The sequence below is a fragment of the Tachysurus vachellii genome, chromosome 18 (assembly GCF_030014155.1).
Source record: "Tachysurus vachellii isolate PV-2020 chromosome 18, HZAU_Pvac_v1, whole genome shotgun sequence".
Taxonomy (NCBI): domain Eukaryota; kingdom Metazoa; phylum Chordata; class Actinopteri; order Siluriformes; family Bagridae; genus Tachysurus; species Tachysurus vachellii.
Genome location: NC_083477.1, coordinates 15,787,052 through 15,802,853, shown reverse-complemented (window position 1 = coordinate 15,802,853; position 15,802 = coordinate 15,787,052). Strand labels below are relative to the sequence as shown.

Here is a 15,802-nt window from a genome sequence, read left to right as displayed (position 1 = left end):
ATGAATGAATGAATGAATGAATGAATGAATGTCTTTAGGTTTTTTTAGCCTGACTGAATTTTATTACTTAAAAGTAATAAAATCTTTGTGTTTTTGGAAATTAATAAACCTTATTTGATGTTACTTTTGTCTCGACTGTCAGTTAGTGTACAGTCCACTGCGCAAGACAGAGGATGCAGATTGGAGGGAGGTGAGAAAAACCAGATTCAACTGATTCAGCAAACGTCGGTTGCTTAGTTAAATAAAGTGTAATGAATAATAGGAGTCGGTTGTGAGACTGCTGCAGCACATCATTATGCGGTAAACTGAGTGGATCTCAGGATGCAGCTACTCACGAGCAGCACCGACCGGAACATGTCCTTGGAACAAATCATGGATTTCGCCATCGCTGCAAAGAAGCAATGCAATTGATACAGGGATTAATATTCCAGACAGACATGAAGTGCACACTGTAGTGACCGCGGGATTAAAGCGCTTGGAGTCGGAGCGGAATTAACGGAGCTGTGCTACGGATTTGTTCAGTCGCTTTTCTCCTGGAGCTTGTAGTTATCGCACTTCTCAGGAATACAGGTGAGAGGGAGATCGATGGTGAAGTCATTTTGGTGAGACAACAGCGACTGTTAGATAAAGTGCGCCAGGAGGGATTAGTGCGATTAAAATAAAAACCTACTACTTTGGGAAAACTCAGTGTTTGACATGGGAGAAGTGAGGGTTCGGCTTCCTTTTGGTTGGACACAGGCTTGCTGTCAAGAAAACGGCGCTTTAGAAGCTGAGCGGGAGAAACGATGGGCTGAACTGTTCCACCAGCTCGATGTGGATAAAGACGGCAGGATCAATATGAACGAACTTCGGAGCGGTCTCGCGGCGTGGGGGGTCGTCCGTAGTGACGTGGACGAGGTGAGACACGCGCAGACTTTTAACATAACAAACTAAGAGAATTAAAGACAGCAATGATTTTACAATTTGTCACATTTACTACTAGTTTCTGGTAGAACAAAATGCAGTGTGTGTTTGTGTGTTGGTGTGTGTGTTGGTCTGTAGGTGTGTGTGTGTTGGTGTGTGTGTGTGTGTGCGTGTGTGTTGCAGCGACGTCAAGTTCTGTTTATAGTAATTAATTAATCCACTAAAATAGTTGCCTTCGTCATTTGAAAACTGGGTCGAGGGGTGGTTCTACAGATGATCTGTTTAAGACTGTGATGTGATTGTACTCCAGACCGAAGACTGAAGCTATTTTGGATTTTAGAGAGCACAAGGAACTTCTAAAGTTGCAACCTAAACACCCTTGTAGATTTCTGAATAATTCAGAGATCTACTGTCTAATGTTTTAATGATGTGAATCTGTTCAGGTTTCAGGTTATGTACTGCTTTGCAGTTTCACCTAATACTATTACTATCACGCTGTCAACTTCCCTTGAATATCTTCTCCAACTTCCTAACAAGATTTTCTCTCTTAATTATCATATATCAAGCTCAAATACATCATTTGTGGAGAACAGTGATGATTTTAAAAGCTTTGTGCTCAGTTTCTTACCCAACATGGACCAATCACAATATGATATAAAAAAATCTTTCTGTAATCGGATGCAATTGATCTCATTTTACAATTAGCCAGTTAGGTGTAAATAATAATCAAACACAAGGAAAGTGAGGTAACAACGAGGTAAACTGAGGTAACACTGGGTGAAAGATAATATGGAAAAGAATATATGAAATATAACACAACATTTACAACTATTTAGATGGGAAAACATGCATACAATCATCCAGACAAAAACATTGATGTTTTGTAACAGTTTTGCAGCACTGTTTAAGTTTTTGCACACATTTGCAATTCAGCATTTATGATTAGTTTTAAACAAGGATAGCCTTTAATTGGATTTCACATGCTGTTCTTCCAAATCTGACCCAATTTAAATTTTAAAAAGGATGTAATTGGGTTGTCTCTTAGAATTAGAATCACAGTTATGACACATGTCCTGGATAATATGCAACTAGTACAAATAATAAGTTGTCACTTCATGACCATAACCTCATGTGGTTAGCTACGTCATGCTTGTCCATTTTCCCATGCCCGTGTTGTTGAGGAGGTGAGGAAGTGGATTTAATGATGCTGAGTATAGCGCTTTAATCCTGTTTCTTTCTAATAAGTCTAATCCCTTTATTGTTAAATCTGCACCATCAGCTGATGATGTGTTAATGTACAGTAGCTAGTGATACTCTAGTATTTGATTGTATTTTTCCACGGATAAGTGTGTAATTAGAATACACGTTTCCTAGTGTTTGATTTGGTTTGTAGAAGTGTGGGCTCTATAAATCTAAGTCCATAATTTATCACAAATTGTAAATTTCCCCAATTTCCCAAAGTTTGCCAAGTTTCCTGTATTTCAGGTCAGGATGGTGAACCGTTTCATCTACCTACCCAAAATGAAATCAAATGATAGACATAATTAATGACCAAATTTTTGGGGACCTGACGTTAGACAAGCACTTGCAGAGCATACCTACAGCTCAGTGCTGATAACATCATGCAAAGTGTGCATAACACTGCTGGAAATACTGTTGGATATCCATTACATTCCTCTGATGCTGCAGAGTGAAGTGCGCAACAGGTATGACTGCAGATCCCACTATTCAGGAAAATGGTAAGCTCCTTTACAATACTATTGCACGAGCAATACTATTATGTATACAGCTCAGGTGAGCTTAGTACACCGGCTTTGGATACAGTTACTTATGGTTAAGAGTGAATTTAAGCTGTGATCTGATAAAACAACATACTGAAGCCATAGTCTTGGGATCTGTGTCTATGTTATGGAGACTAGCGTCCTCATTTACGATGGCTGTTGAAGCCTTCATGCTACGTGCACAGCTGACATAAGAAAACTGATATAAGACATGTTGACTAGCAGAAGTTTAATATACCTTCCACTATGTTAGGAACATCACAATTACAAAATACACAATTACATTTATTATATAATTTCCATAATTATCTGAAATATACATAGGTACTTTCTCCTTTAAAAATGCAATAATTGAACAGGGATAAAGATCATGCGTAATCATTCAAAAAGAACATGCGTAATGGCTGCAATGGCAGTTTTAAAAATCATTAGGCTTGATATTAATTCCTTATTTAGAAAGACTGGTCTAATGCCGTGGTATAGTTGTTGATAGCGCACAAGGACATAAAGCTAACACTAAAATATGCAATGGGAACATTAATCATAGAGGCAGCAATTCAGGCTATGTGATTCCTACAAACAGCAAGCTGCAAATCATTTGGGTTAATAAACAGAGATGAGAAGCTGTGTTTATCAACCCAAATGATTTGCAGCATGCTGTTTGGTTGGTTCAAATGGCATGACATGCTTGAATGGTTCAAATGGCATTGGTGAAAACATTTTGCACCATCTGCTGCTGATACCTGGTGAGGCCACTCTAGCTCGATGATTATCTCCTTCTGTCTAAAACACAAACTAAATATGTGAGGCAACAGATTGCATGTAAACAGCCTTTTTCACATGTGACAGTACTCAGCTCAAGGATACAGTGGGTAAAAATAAAAAATTCAACATTCTGTTAGCATTTAGCAGCTCAGTTCACCTCAGTTTAGCTCTTTAACAATTTAACAATTTAACAATTTAATACAAATAATAATAATAATAATAATAATAATAATAATAATATTAATAATAATAATAATAATAATCGATGCTCTAGACCTGGTTCTGTCTTGATAAATCAGTTGCTGTCCATGACAACTAGCATTTTTACCTCCAATGGATCCAGCTAGACTCCAGTATCAAAGCTGGCCCTCCAATTCAGTTTGTTGTGTTTCTTTTCGGCCTTTGCTCCATTACAATTTCCCCAGCACACAACAGCATAGAAGTGTGCACTGTATGCAGCTGACTGGTAGAAATCCTACAGGAGTGATGCGCACACATCAGAGGGCCACAATCTCAAAAAGTAGAGATGACTTTTGACTTTTTACCCAGATCACAACCTCCACATCCTCTCCATCAATGCTGACAGATGATAGGTGGGACATGGACCTCTTGAAGCCCACCACCAACTCTTACTGATGTTTACCAACCAAGTCTTACTGATGTTTAGTTCCAGAAAGTTTCTCTCAGCAAAGTTCACACCACACAAAGTCTGCACCAAGCACCTGTACTCATTTTCCTGCCCAGCTCTGATACACTCCACTATAGCCATGTCATCGGACAATTTCTGAACATAACAGGACATAAAAGTCTGAGGTGTACAGGTTAAAAAGGAAGAGAATCCGTACAGTCCTTTTAGGGCCCCAGTGCTGCACATAGCTATATCTGACACAGCCATGGAATCTTACAAACTCTGGTCTGTCAGTTAGGGGGAGGGTTGTGTGGGTCTTTGTCCAATGTTCTTAGAAGGTTCGCCAGTGGAACCAACTTTGAACCAGCATCAGTACTAGCTCTGAACCAGCACCCGGTTCTTTTTGGTGGAAATGGGGTACAAGGTGTGTGAAGTAATGGCAGTTGAAGAGTAGAGATGTGAGTAGAGATGAAGAGTGTACGGGGTAAGAGAACTGCTGATTGAACGAGTTGCTGTTGTCCAGAGATGAGAGGTACTGGAGGCAAGTTAGATAGAGCGTTTTCTGTTCTCAACTGATCCAAGGTTTATTACTGGGGAAGCAGTATACAGTTTTAGAGAGTATGACATTGTCTACACAGAAGTTCATATAGTCTGTCACCAGACCTCACCATGTGGAAAATAGAGCACATTCTACTCTGTAAAATCAAAGCATCCCTTCAGTGATTCAACTGCCTCAGGAGACCACTTTCTCACTTTCCTGTTTTCACTGGTTGCTGCTGTACCATGGGCTTATACAGGAGTGTTACAGGCACCAGGTTATGATACTTTGTTGCTGAAGGCATCTTTGACATATATATGTCAAAGATGTATATGACAATATATGTGCGGATGGAGTCTATTTTCATTTATGGAAGGTGGGACATGAACAATGCACAGAATAGAGAACTCCCTCTGCGTATAATATGGAGACATTATGACATTTAACAGCTAAAAGATTACTTTTTTAAAATTTATTTTATTGCAATAACGTGTATCAGAGTGCTGATTAGTGCTGACTAGTGACCTCTTCACCGAAAGGCGTTAGCAAATGTACAGCAGATTGGGATGGCCACCAGATTCACTAGATGACATCTACAACAAGATGCACATCACCAAAGGGCTTGTCACGAACGCGGGGGTAAAAACAGACCCAAATGCAGGACAGCTTAACAGAAACAGGATTTATTAACTTAAAAAACACGAAACAGGACAAAGACGAACCAGACAAAGACAACAGCAGACAAGGACAACAGAGGATTCCGCGCTGCACAAGGCAACGTGGCTCAACTAAATAATAGAAATAATTAACAGACATGAAGGACAGGTGTGCAGAGGCGGGGAGGAAAAGACAAGGGCGGAGCAGACACCTGAACAAAGAACATAAACAAAAGGCACATGGCCAAAGTCCGGGCAGAGTATTGACAGGGCTAGTGTTTTCTCTAATTTAAGGTACCCTGCTTTTGATAGTTTTAGACTTTTTGGTACCAAAAACTGGTTCATTGATTCTCATAGTATCATACCTAGAAGTGATTATGGTGTGACCCACCAAGATTTAAATCTGTCGCAAACTCCTGAAACCCAGACCTGGAAACCTATCTGTTGCCTAGATTACTGGTTTGGAAAGATTGTGAATAATTGTGATTGTAAGGTACCATAGGATAAGTGTGTATGTACCTGTGAATACATTTCACTTTCAAACCCCCTGTGCCCCTTCCCAAAGCATGGATTTGAAAGTACAAACACTGCATAAATCCAGTGTTGGAAGGTCTGAGGTATATCCCCTTGAGTACTATCTGGCACTTTGTATGTTGGCTCCAGACTCCAGCTTTCACAGACCCACACACTGACCTTGCATAATGAAAGCATTTACAAACAAAATTTTTGCTCAGCCCACCACAACTCAACTTGCCACAGTATGGTATCTAAATAATTTTTGAGGTGCATCAGGACATGCTGCAAACGCTTGAAACAACTCGAGTACATGACCTTCACTAATTCCACTGTAAACCAATGGGGGTAGTCGTCAAGGAGGAAGAAGAACAGTAGGTTACATATATAACTGTGGTTATGCAACTAAGCAGAGGACTGCCAAGCCATGTGGGTCACTTGGAAACCACAGTGGAAACAAACACACGTGGGAATATAACATAAAAGGTATATAAACATATTATTTATATTTATTCCTTCATCACCAGGAGCCTGTCCTATGAAAACTGAAAAACTACAAAACGTCTTTTGGAGACTCTTTTCCCTCTGATAGGAATGGTGTTGTTGTGTGCCAGCATTGTGTGGCCATGCACTTAGGCTATGACTGTGCTAATCATGTCCTGTAATGCAAGAGGAGAGATTAACACTAGTCCACATTGTGCTTGGGTTACTGCTGCAAGGCCTCAAAGCATAGCTACATATTGTAGTCCCAGCTGTGCCAATTTTACATACTTTTCCACCGTCATACATACAATTGTGAAACAACCTACTTATAATAAATATTATGACAACTGATAAAATGAAATGTATTATGGATTTCATTTGCATTTAATTGTTTCTTGAAATAATGGATAAATGCTAAGTTATGGCATCAATCTTTTCCATTCTGGTGCCTGGTAAATTTCTGTTGATGAATTTCTGTTGATTCGATTAAATCTCATACATATTAAAATGTCAAAATAATGAAGCTTCCAAACAAAAATAAATTCCAGTTTAAACATAATTAACTACATTATATAAGTATGCTGATATTTTCAAATAACTGTTATCAAAATATTTCACTATGATCTTCCTTAACCTCTTCATGTCCTTTACAAATCACCATTCCTGTCTCACTTGTGCAATTTAATCCTGTTTCTTCCTCCTTCACCCCAGCTTCTTTCTTCTTCCTCTCCCTTACATCTCACTTCTCCCTGACCGATGCCTCTCATTCTTGCAGATAGTGCGTGTCAGTGATACCAATCATGATGGACAGCTTGACTTTGAGGAATTCACAGAGTACTTGCGCACCCACGAGAAAGAGCTCAGACTCATGTTCCACAGTTTGGACAACAACAATGATGGTTTGTGTGCTGTTCACACAAAGGAAAACAAACAACATAAAACATCAACCATTAATCATATTTACTGTCTGTGTGTATTTTCCCTGAGTAATGTAAAGCTGATTTGTGACACTTTCCAAATCTAAAAGCTCTGAAATGAATGAAAAAGCACATAGTCAGTGTCAGTAATCAAAAGATATGTTGTATTCTGATAATAATACTTTATATGATCATTTTGATAAAAGAAGCAGAAAAGACTATTTTTTTAAAAAGTAGACTAGATGCTCCCAGAGGAAAGTACTATACAATCAACAAATGAGTGAATCTTGTGTATGTTCTCTTAATATGCATCCAGGAGCAGTAACTCATTGATACATTGTGCTATTCTTTATATAATAGTTGATGTCTAACAAAGATGAAGATAATGATGTGCTTTATTATTATTTAGGTCATATAGATGTAGGGGAAATCCAGCAGTCTTTGCGAAGTCTGGGTGTTAAAGTATCGATTGAGCAGGCCTCCAGGATACTGCAAAGGTTTGTGCTTCGGAAAAGGCCCACAAATTCAGTCTTCTGATTAATTATAATCTTTAGTTTGATTTCTTTTGTAAAATCTTTTTTTGTTTGTTTGTTTTCAGCATGGACAGAGATGGCACAATGACCATCAACTGGAATGAATGGCGAGACCATTTCCTGTTCAATCCATTCCACAACATGGAGGAAATTGCTCACTTTTGGAAGCACTCTTTGGTTAGTTTCTCAAAAGTGAAAGCTCATTTGTTGTGTTCACCTTTTTGACAAAAAAAAAAAAAATACTTTGATACCTGTTGCTGTAGATGCTTGATATAGGAGAACACCTGACAGTGCCGGATGAATTTTCTGAACGCGAGCACAGGGCAGGGTTGGTCTGGAGGCAACTAGTTGCAGGCGCGATTGCAGGAGCTGTGTCCAGAACTGGAACTGCTCCGCTAGACAGACTTAAAGTTTTTTTACAGGTAAAGGCAGAACATTTGTCAAAGTTATTTCTTCCTGTTGATTTGGCAAGTTTACCAATAATAAAATGTGATGAACATATATTACCCCACTATACATACTCTAATCTACTTATGTTTAAGTGAATTATGCTAGCTGGATAGCTTGTCAATAATAGTAATTTTTCAGACAATGAACAATGAACTATTCCATTATACAGGCACAATATTTTTGTAAAGTAAAGATTATTTTGTCAAAATCCTTTCAGCACCTTCTCCTTTATTTTGTGAAGGATTTTTGTTTAATAGTGTTTTCTTGTTGCTGCAGGTTCATGGATCAGCAGGTTTGAGTCTGTGGTGTGGACTGCAGCGAATGGTGCAGGAGGGGGGTGTCATGTCCTTATGGAGGGGCAATGGCATAAATGTTGTCAAAATTGCTCCTGAGTCTGCAATCAAGTTTATGGCATATGAACAAGTAGGACACATCACAGTGAATGTGTGCTTTATTTTTTTGTGTGTGCATATACAACTTTGCCTCTTGCTCTTTTGCCAGCTTCCATGGTTATCTACAGTATGTTAGATTTTGTGATGGTGACAGAACTACTCTGTAACTAGAGCACTGGAGTTTTGGTACAGACCCGTTGCTGCTTAGCATGTAAACCACAGTGTGCTAAACTGTCATTTATAGTTGCATGTTGCACTATCAATGATTGTCAAACGGTGGTGCCCAAGCCAAGTGGCTATACTGACTGTAGAATTGAAGTTGCTACCAAGACAAACAGGCAATAGAAAAGTGTGTGCAAAGGAAAATAGAGATAAATCTAAATGTTAAATGCTTTGTTTTGCTTTAAGAGCCGGAGTAAATGTACATTTGAGTTCATTGTATTCAAATCACTCATTTTCATTCTCCTATGCTCATGCCAACACCTGATTTCCTGCGATTCAGAAATGTCAAAAATGATGCTCTTTTTCTGACAGTGCTACAGGATTATTGATTATTGTGTAACCAATATGAAAATATCATGTTTAGTAACTGAAGCTGGTCAATATATAACCATCATTTTGGCAAGTGGTCAGTGGAATTATTGGTAATACAGTGTCCATTTGCTGTCATTCCAGTACAGTGATCCTTTTTTCAGCTCCTTCTCTATTTCATTACATATAACACTTGCATTGCAAAAAAGAAAAAAAAAAGTTGATGTTCTGCAGTTTTACATATTTATACATTGACAAAATTATAAATTTGTAAGCATCCTTTTACCTGTCATGTAAAATCCTGTAGATAAAGTGGCTAATGCGAGGCTCCAAAGAAGGGGGAACACTGAGGGTTCAGGAGAGGTTTGTTGCTGGTTCGTTGGCTGGAGCCACTGCTCAAACTATCATTTACCCAATGGAGGTAAGAACGAGAAAAGTTTAAATTTGTATGCTTCTCAATATATATATATATATATATATATATATATATATATATATATATATATATATATATATATATATATATATATATATATAAAATAAATAAACCAAAAAACTTTGTATATATAAACCAAATAAATAAACCAAAAAACTTCAGCTTTGTTATTCAATTCAATTCAAGTTTATTTGTATAGCGCTTTTTACAATTGACTTTACAGAACATAAACATAGAACAAAAAGGTTATTATAAAGAATAATATAAAGATTAATAGTTATATCTAATAATAGTAATAGTTATATCTAATAATAGTGTCATTACATAATTTACTTCAGTTTGTATAGCTTTCTATCGATTTACCCATTTGCCTGTTTGTACTTCCGTCCATCAAACTATCTGCCTAATCTATCTACATGTCAAGAGAATATGCATTAAAGATGTTCACCTATGACATTACAAGTGGAAAAATGGTGGACACTAACTGAGCATTGATTTCAGGGTGCATTGATTTCCACCATTTTTCCACTTGTAATGTTCAGATACTGTACCTGATAACAGAGCAATCTAATAACTCCTTCACTTCAGAAAAAACTATTCACAAAAGGCTTGACTGAACAAATGTTTTTTCAGCCAAGATTTAAGATTTGAGATTTTTAAACTTTGCTTTGTAAGAGAAAGCTCTGGGGCCTGCATAGCCTTCACCAAGTACCAACAGATTCACCTTTTAATCAAAGTAGGTAAGGCAGATTATAAAAAACAAACATTTGCTCAGGAACTGCATTGCAAGACTGCTCAATGCCTTATAGGCCAGTCATTATTTGTGTATTATTTTTTAATTGAATTTAATTTTATATTTTTGTTATCTTCAATTATGGTGGAGAGAGACACACACACAGTGATCTAGCAGCACTAAGACATTTCCTTGGTTCAAGAGGCTCTGCTTCCAAGATACATGACATACTATTAGTTTAGTTTTGACAGTTTGACACATTTACGTACATTCTAATTTTCTAGTGTCTGTAGTCTGTTGAACATGTAAGCTGAATATGTAATTATTGTAGCAGGGTTCTAGTTTTTTCTCTAATTACTTTTATATAAAGTGTAGCTACATTGTCTATAGCGAAAGTAAACATTGACTCTGAGTAATCTGAGTGATTTTAATTACCACCATCGCCTCTGGCTTGCTCATTAGGGATCGATGTTAGAGATATATAGCAACTTGATTTTAATCTTTAAAAATTGTATTCTGTTTCTACAATTATGTAAAGCTGCTTTGAGACAATGTGAATTGTTAAAGGTTTTATACAAATAAAATGAATTGAATTGAATTGAAATGAATTATACGAGGCTGTGGTTACGTTCTGAAGAGCCCATACTGAATCCAGAACAGAGGCAACTGCTGTTTTCAGAGGGTCTTCTGGGTTATAAAAATGAATTTTTGATTGCTTCGTCTAAAGAAACAACAAGGTTTGATATGAAATCCTGAAATTCACAGAGGAATTCAGAATGTGGCTCTTGGGTTCTGTAAATAATAATTATTGTAGTTGACTCAGTAGACTTATTTTTTTTGTGGGTTTTGTTATGTTAGTTTAATGAACCATTTACACACATTGAATTTATGTTTAGGTCTAGCTCTTTTGTATCACACCTACATTATCATCATAAATAACTGTGACAGGGAGGCTGGTGTATATGTAAATGATGTATCCAGGCAGACTAGCTTCATTTAATGCCTCATACTCATCTGGTTTAATCCATAATTCTGATAAACACAAAATGTTCAACATCTTATTTGTTAATTTCATGTTAATCATTAAATCTCCTACATCAAAAGCACTTATTGTTAATAAGTACTCTTAACTTATTGTCTTATTGTTAATATGTGCTTTGGATGTAGGAGATTTAATGATTAACCACTTAACTAGCTTCAGTTCCTAGGTTCACTATGATATAATTTAATGCTAATCAGATTACCAAAATAAACTTTCATTCAAAATTTTTGTTTAGTTAAGGGAACAGATTCAGACTCAATTTTGTGGAACCCTGGGTGACGATTCATTTCAGTTAGCAGATGGTTGGTGTAGCCTGCTTGCCTTCTGAACTTGGCTCTGGTTTGTCACAAAGTTACTAGGCCTGTTGGGAGACTGTGCTGTGCTGCAAGACATGAGAGCAGCACCTTCCTGATTGGCTGGAGCATCGACTTAGGGGCAGACACTGAGCACTGTATAGACGAGAGGCAATTTAGTGAGCTCATCTTGTTTGTTTAATGTGCCTCTTTCAGTCAGGTACTGAACAAGCAAAAGTTTAACAAAAATGTCTTTTAAGATGCAGACATGACATGTGCTTTCATTCTTCACTGATATTTATGAAACTAGCTCCCCTATTTCCCATGCATACTTTAAAATAAAGGAAATAAAAATAGACAATAATAAGAGGCCATTTACACATCTTCCCTTGGAAACCTCTAGAGGTAAGAAAGTGAGACTAAGGGAAAAGGTGAGAGATCTGCTGTGGGAGGAGGAGAGAGCTCTGCTATAGTACTTGGATATACTTGGAATAAGTGGATTTTATCTTCAGCATCATAATTTGTTATATATTTTACACTTTTTTAACTTTAAAGGGTTTTAAATCAGAATATAACAAAATATTATTTATATTATCAGTATTCATGAGGACTGACAAAGTAGCTCCGTAAGAAGAATTGATCAGGATAGGAACTTGGAACTCTGGGAGCTCGGGAGTGGCATATACAGTATAGCTCAACAGAGAAAGAGAGAGAAAGGGGAGGATCCTCAGGTGATGGACAATGTAAATTATGTACAAAGTGCAGACAGGGACTCCAGCAAGATGAGCTATGACAGTATACCTAAAAGGCTAGAGCCAGAAGGTGACACAGACATGAGGACTTCCTAGGATGTAAAACGTCCCACCACTCCACAGTCTGCAAACCTGAGCGACTTGGGGGGGTGGAGTGGTAAGCCGACAGCATCCAGATATCCCGGTTCACAAAACACTCTATGCATATGCAAAGTGCATATAAACACAAAGGTGCAGGCTGTGATTTTTAATATGATGTAATTTTATGCTAATAAAGTTACTAAAACAAATTTTCTAATAATAATAATAATAATACATATTAAATTAAAAAAAATTATAATAAAACAAATTTTCTGAGTGTTTATAGTTTTTTGTTTAGCTCGGGAAACAGTCACAGTCTCTATATTGTGAACCCTGGGTGACGACTCAGACGGTCGGATTAGCCCGCTTGTCTGCTCCCTGGCCCTGGCTCCGGGTTGCGCTATACAAATAAATTAAACTGAATTGAATTGAATCATATGCTGGCATTAAACCATTTAGACTTTTAAACCTTGCAAGGACTTGAGCCACATCATATCTGATTGGCAGCTGTGTAATCAAATTAGACATGGAAGTGGATACCATCATCATAAAGTGTGGAATTTTGTGCAATTAAATTGAGAAATTTGGAATGATTCAAAAAATAAGAATTTTCTTCTGCTTCTTCCTTTGTCTGGAAACAAAACATGTAACAGTAGGTTAATTTGCTGTATAATTATCATCTAGTTTTCTTTCATTTCATTATTTGTACAATCCTCTCTTAGGTGTTGAAGACACGTCTTACTCTACGAAAGACAGGGCAATACTCTGGGATGGTAGACTGTGCAAAGCAGATTCTGCATAAGGAAGGAGTGCGAGCCTTCTACAGGGGCTACATACCCAACACAATTGGCATCATTCCTTATGCTGGCATAGATCTGGCTGTTTATGAGGTACGTTCAAGTAAGTGCATGCTATGTGCAACAACTCAATTCTGTCATTTGTAATAAAATAAAACAATGAGGGTGAAAATCTTGATGAATAAGAAGAGGTTTATTCCAGCATAGCAGTTACAAAATACATGAAGTACTTACACATTTGTACTCAAGTCCATGCCTTTTGTTTTGTCTTCTTAATATTTCCTGGTCTGCTCCAATTATCTCTCTTTTTCTTATTCTCCCATTTCCCATTTCTCCACAGACTCTGAAAAATGCCTGGCTGCAGAGGTATTGTATGGGTTCAGCTGATCCTGGTGTATTGGTTTTGCTTGGCTGTGGAACTGTTTCAAGCACCTGTGGACAGCTAGCCAGTTACCCATTAGCCCTTATTCGTACTCGCATGCAGGCGCAGGGTGAGTGAGGTCCTCAGTCACTGAAGATCATTGCCTGCATATCTCTGCATATTTCTATAATGGTATCCTGTGCTTTTGTCTCTGCAGCTTCCACCGAGGGTGCTCCAAAACTCTCCATGGTGGGCCAGTTCAAGCACATAGTGACTCAAGATGGTGTCCCAGGTCTGTACCGTGGCATTGCCCCCAACTTCCTGAAAGTCATTCCTGCTGTTAGTATTTCCTATGTGGTCTATGAGCACATGAAGAAAGTCCTAGGAGTCAATTCATAGAAACTCCTTCCACAGAACGACAAACAACAAATTAAAATTAGAAACTGTGGGCATGCCTTCGAAGACTCTAATGAAGAATAAACCAAGACGACTTACACAACCATTAGAAGAAGGAGACAGAGGCAACGGCGTGCATCAAAATGCTCAGAACCTAATCTACATTACATCCAATCATCTGCAGTATACTTATTAATAATATATGGAAGAATGGCACTTCATTTTACTGGTTTTAAGATGTGTTACAAACACATTCCTTATCCTGTTTTAATGTAATTACTAATTGCTATAGCTGCATATTAAAATGCTTGTTTAACAAGCTCAGAGAACTATTTTTACAGAATTAAACAATGCTTTATTGACATTTTTGTAAGTAAGCTGATTAATAGATAACACTTGAATGTTGAAATACAGTGTTTAAACTGATATTGCCTTTATCAGCAAACTAATGCATGTTGAAAGTGGGAATTTTGATTGAAGATTTTATTTTTGCAGTTGCTCTATATATTTATGTCAATGTGTTTTTGTTGAATAGTAAAAAAATGCTAGCACTGCATAACATGTTTTAAACCTATGTGTAAATTTTTTTATTGCTTATTTCAAGCATTAAATGCTATTATTTGTCTATTAATAAATGCTTAAAATTAGTCACATTTCAAGGTATATTTGTAGCTTTATGTGCTAAGATGCATTTGGAAAAAAAAAATTCTGAAGTTTTCATATCTAACTGTACCGAGGCATGACATAGAGTAGAATCTGTGTAGAATAAGTGGAGCTTTAATGAAACACAAAGTCCACAGCAAACAAATCAAACACTTAATCCAAAGGCAGAAATGGTAAAACAATCAATGGTCAAGACACATAGCAATAGGAGCAAAAAAGCAAAGGCTTTGTATATTAGCAGAACCAGACAATGCGTTACAACATGGCGTTACACTCATGCGGATGTGTTCCGTGTTACAGAAAGTGCTAAAACTCTGGTGACAGTTCCCTCTGACGTCATGGTGGAGGGGTAGTGAGGGTTGGAGTAACAGAACCCCCCAACCCCCAACCCGGAACACCTCCTGGTGCTCTACTTCTCCTAGGGCGGCCCCTGGGTCTTGGAGCAGGCTGTTCAGGTTTTTACTTATGAAAATCAGAAGTGAGTAAAGGGTCAAGGATGTCATTAAAACTGACCCAGGACCTTTCCTCTTGGCCGTACCCCTACCAGTCAACCAGGTACCGTAGCCTGCCCCCCCTTCTCCTAGAGTCCATATGGAACATACTATATTGAGATTGTTGTGGATGGAGCTGCCCAGAGACTGTCATCCCTTCTTTGAAACAATGTCAATGTTGTGTCAGTCAGCTCTATGGTCTGGTCTTTATCAGCAATCAGGTCTGTGCTGATCTCAGAGATTGCAATGACCCATTAGTTCCTCAGGAGCTCTCGGTTGCACTATTATAAATTGTTGTAGAAAGGACATTATTTACATTTACATTATTTGCTGTCCAGTGTCACCCAAATGAGGATGGGTTCCCTTCTAAGCCTGGTTCCTCTCAAGGTTTCTTCCTCATATCATCTCAGGGAGTTTCCTTGCCGCCGTCGCCTCCAGCTTACATTGGGGATAGGGATAGATATATAGTATTTTAAATTTTAAGCTCATATTTTTAAATTAATTTTAAATTTTAGTGGTTAGCACGTTCGCCTCACACCTCCAGGGTTGGGCGTTCGATTCCCGCCTCCGCCTTGTCTGTGTGTGGAGTTTGCATGTTCTCCCCGTTCAAAAAACTTGAAATTTGAAAAAGAAAAGATTCTGATCCTGTTTTCACTGAGAATGATTG

At 37.8% G+C, this 15,802-nt stretch overlaps 1 protein-coding gene across 1 annotated transcript; it reads left to right on the top strand.

Annotated features, from left to right (window-relative positions):
* The first annotated feature begins 361 nt into the window (after positions 1–361).
* slc25a23b (solute carrier family 25 member 23b) lies at positions 362–14,191 on the top strand. The gene is made up of 10 exons (XM_060892451.1): positions 362–897; positions 7,043–7,166; positions 7,594–7,681; positions 7,783–7,894; positions 7,981–8,139; positions 8,444–8,590; positions 9,398–9,511; positions 13,150–13,317; positions 13,565–13,715; positions 13,803–14,191. Exons 1-10 carry the CDS (start codon positions 697–699, stop codon positions 13,982–13,984), a joined length of 1,446 nt encoding a protein of 481 aa, XP_060748434.1. The 5' UTR covers positions 362–696; the 3' UTR covers positions 13,985–14,191.
* The last annotated feature ends 1,611 nt before the right edge of the window (positions 14,192–15,802 follow it).

Excerpts from the sequence above, each read along its gene's own strand:
- slc25a23b (XM_060892451.1), top strand. The coding sequence starts at position 697 with ATGGGAGAAGTGAGGGTTCGGCTTCCTTTTGGTTGGACACAGGCTTGC. Across the intron at positions 7,167-7,593 it reads TTTGGACAACAACAATGATG|GTCATATAGATGTAGGGGAA; the intron begins GTTTGTGTGCTG and ends ATTATTATTTAG. Across the intron at positions 9,512-13,149 it reads CTATCATTTACCCAATGGAG|GTGTTGAAGACACGTCTTAC; the intron begins GTAAGAACGAGA and ends ATCCTCTCTTAG.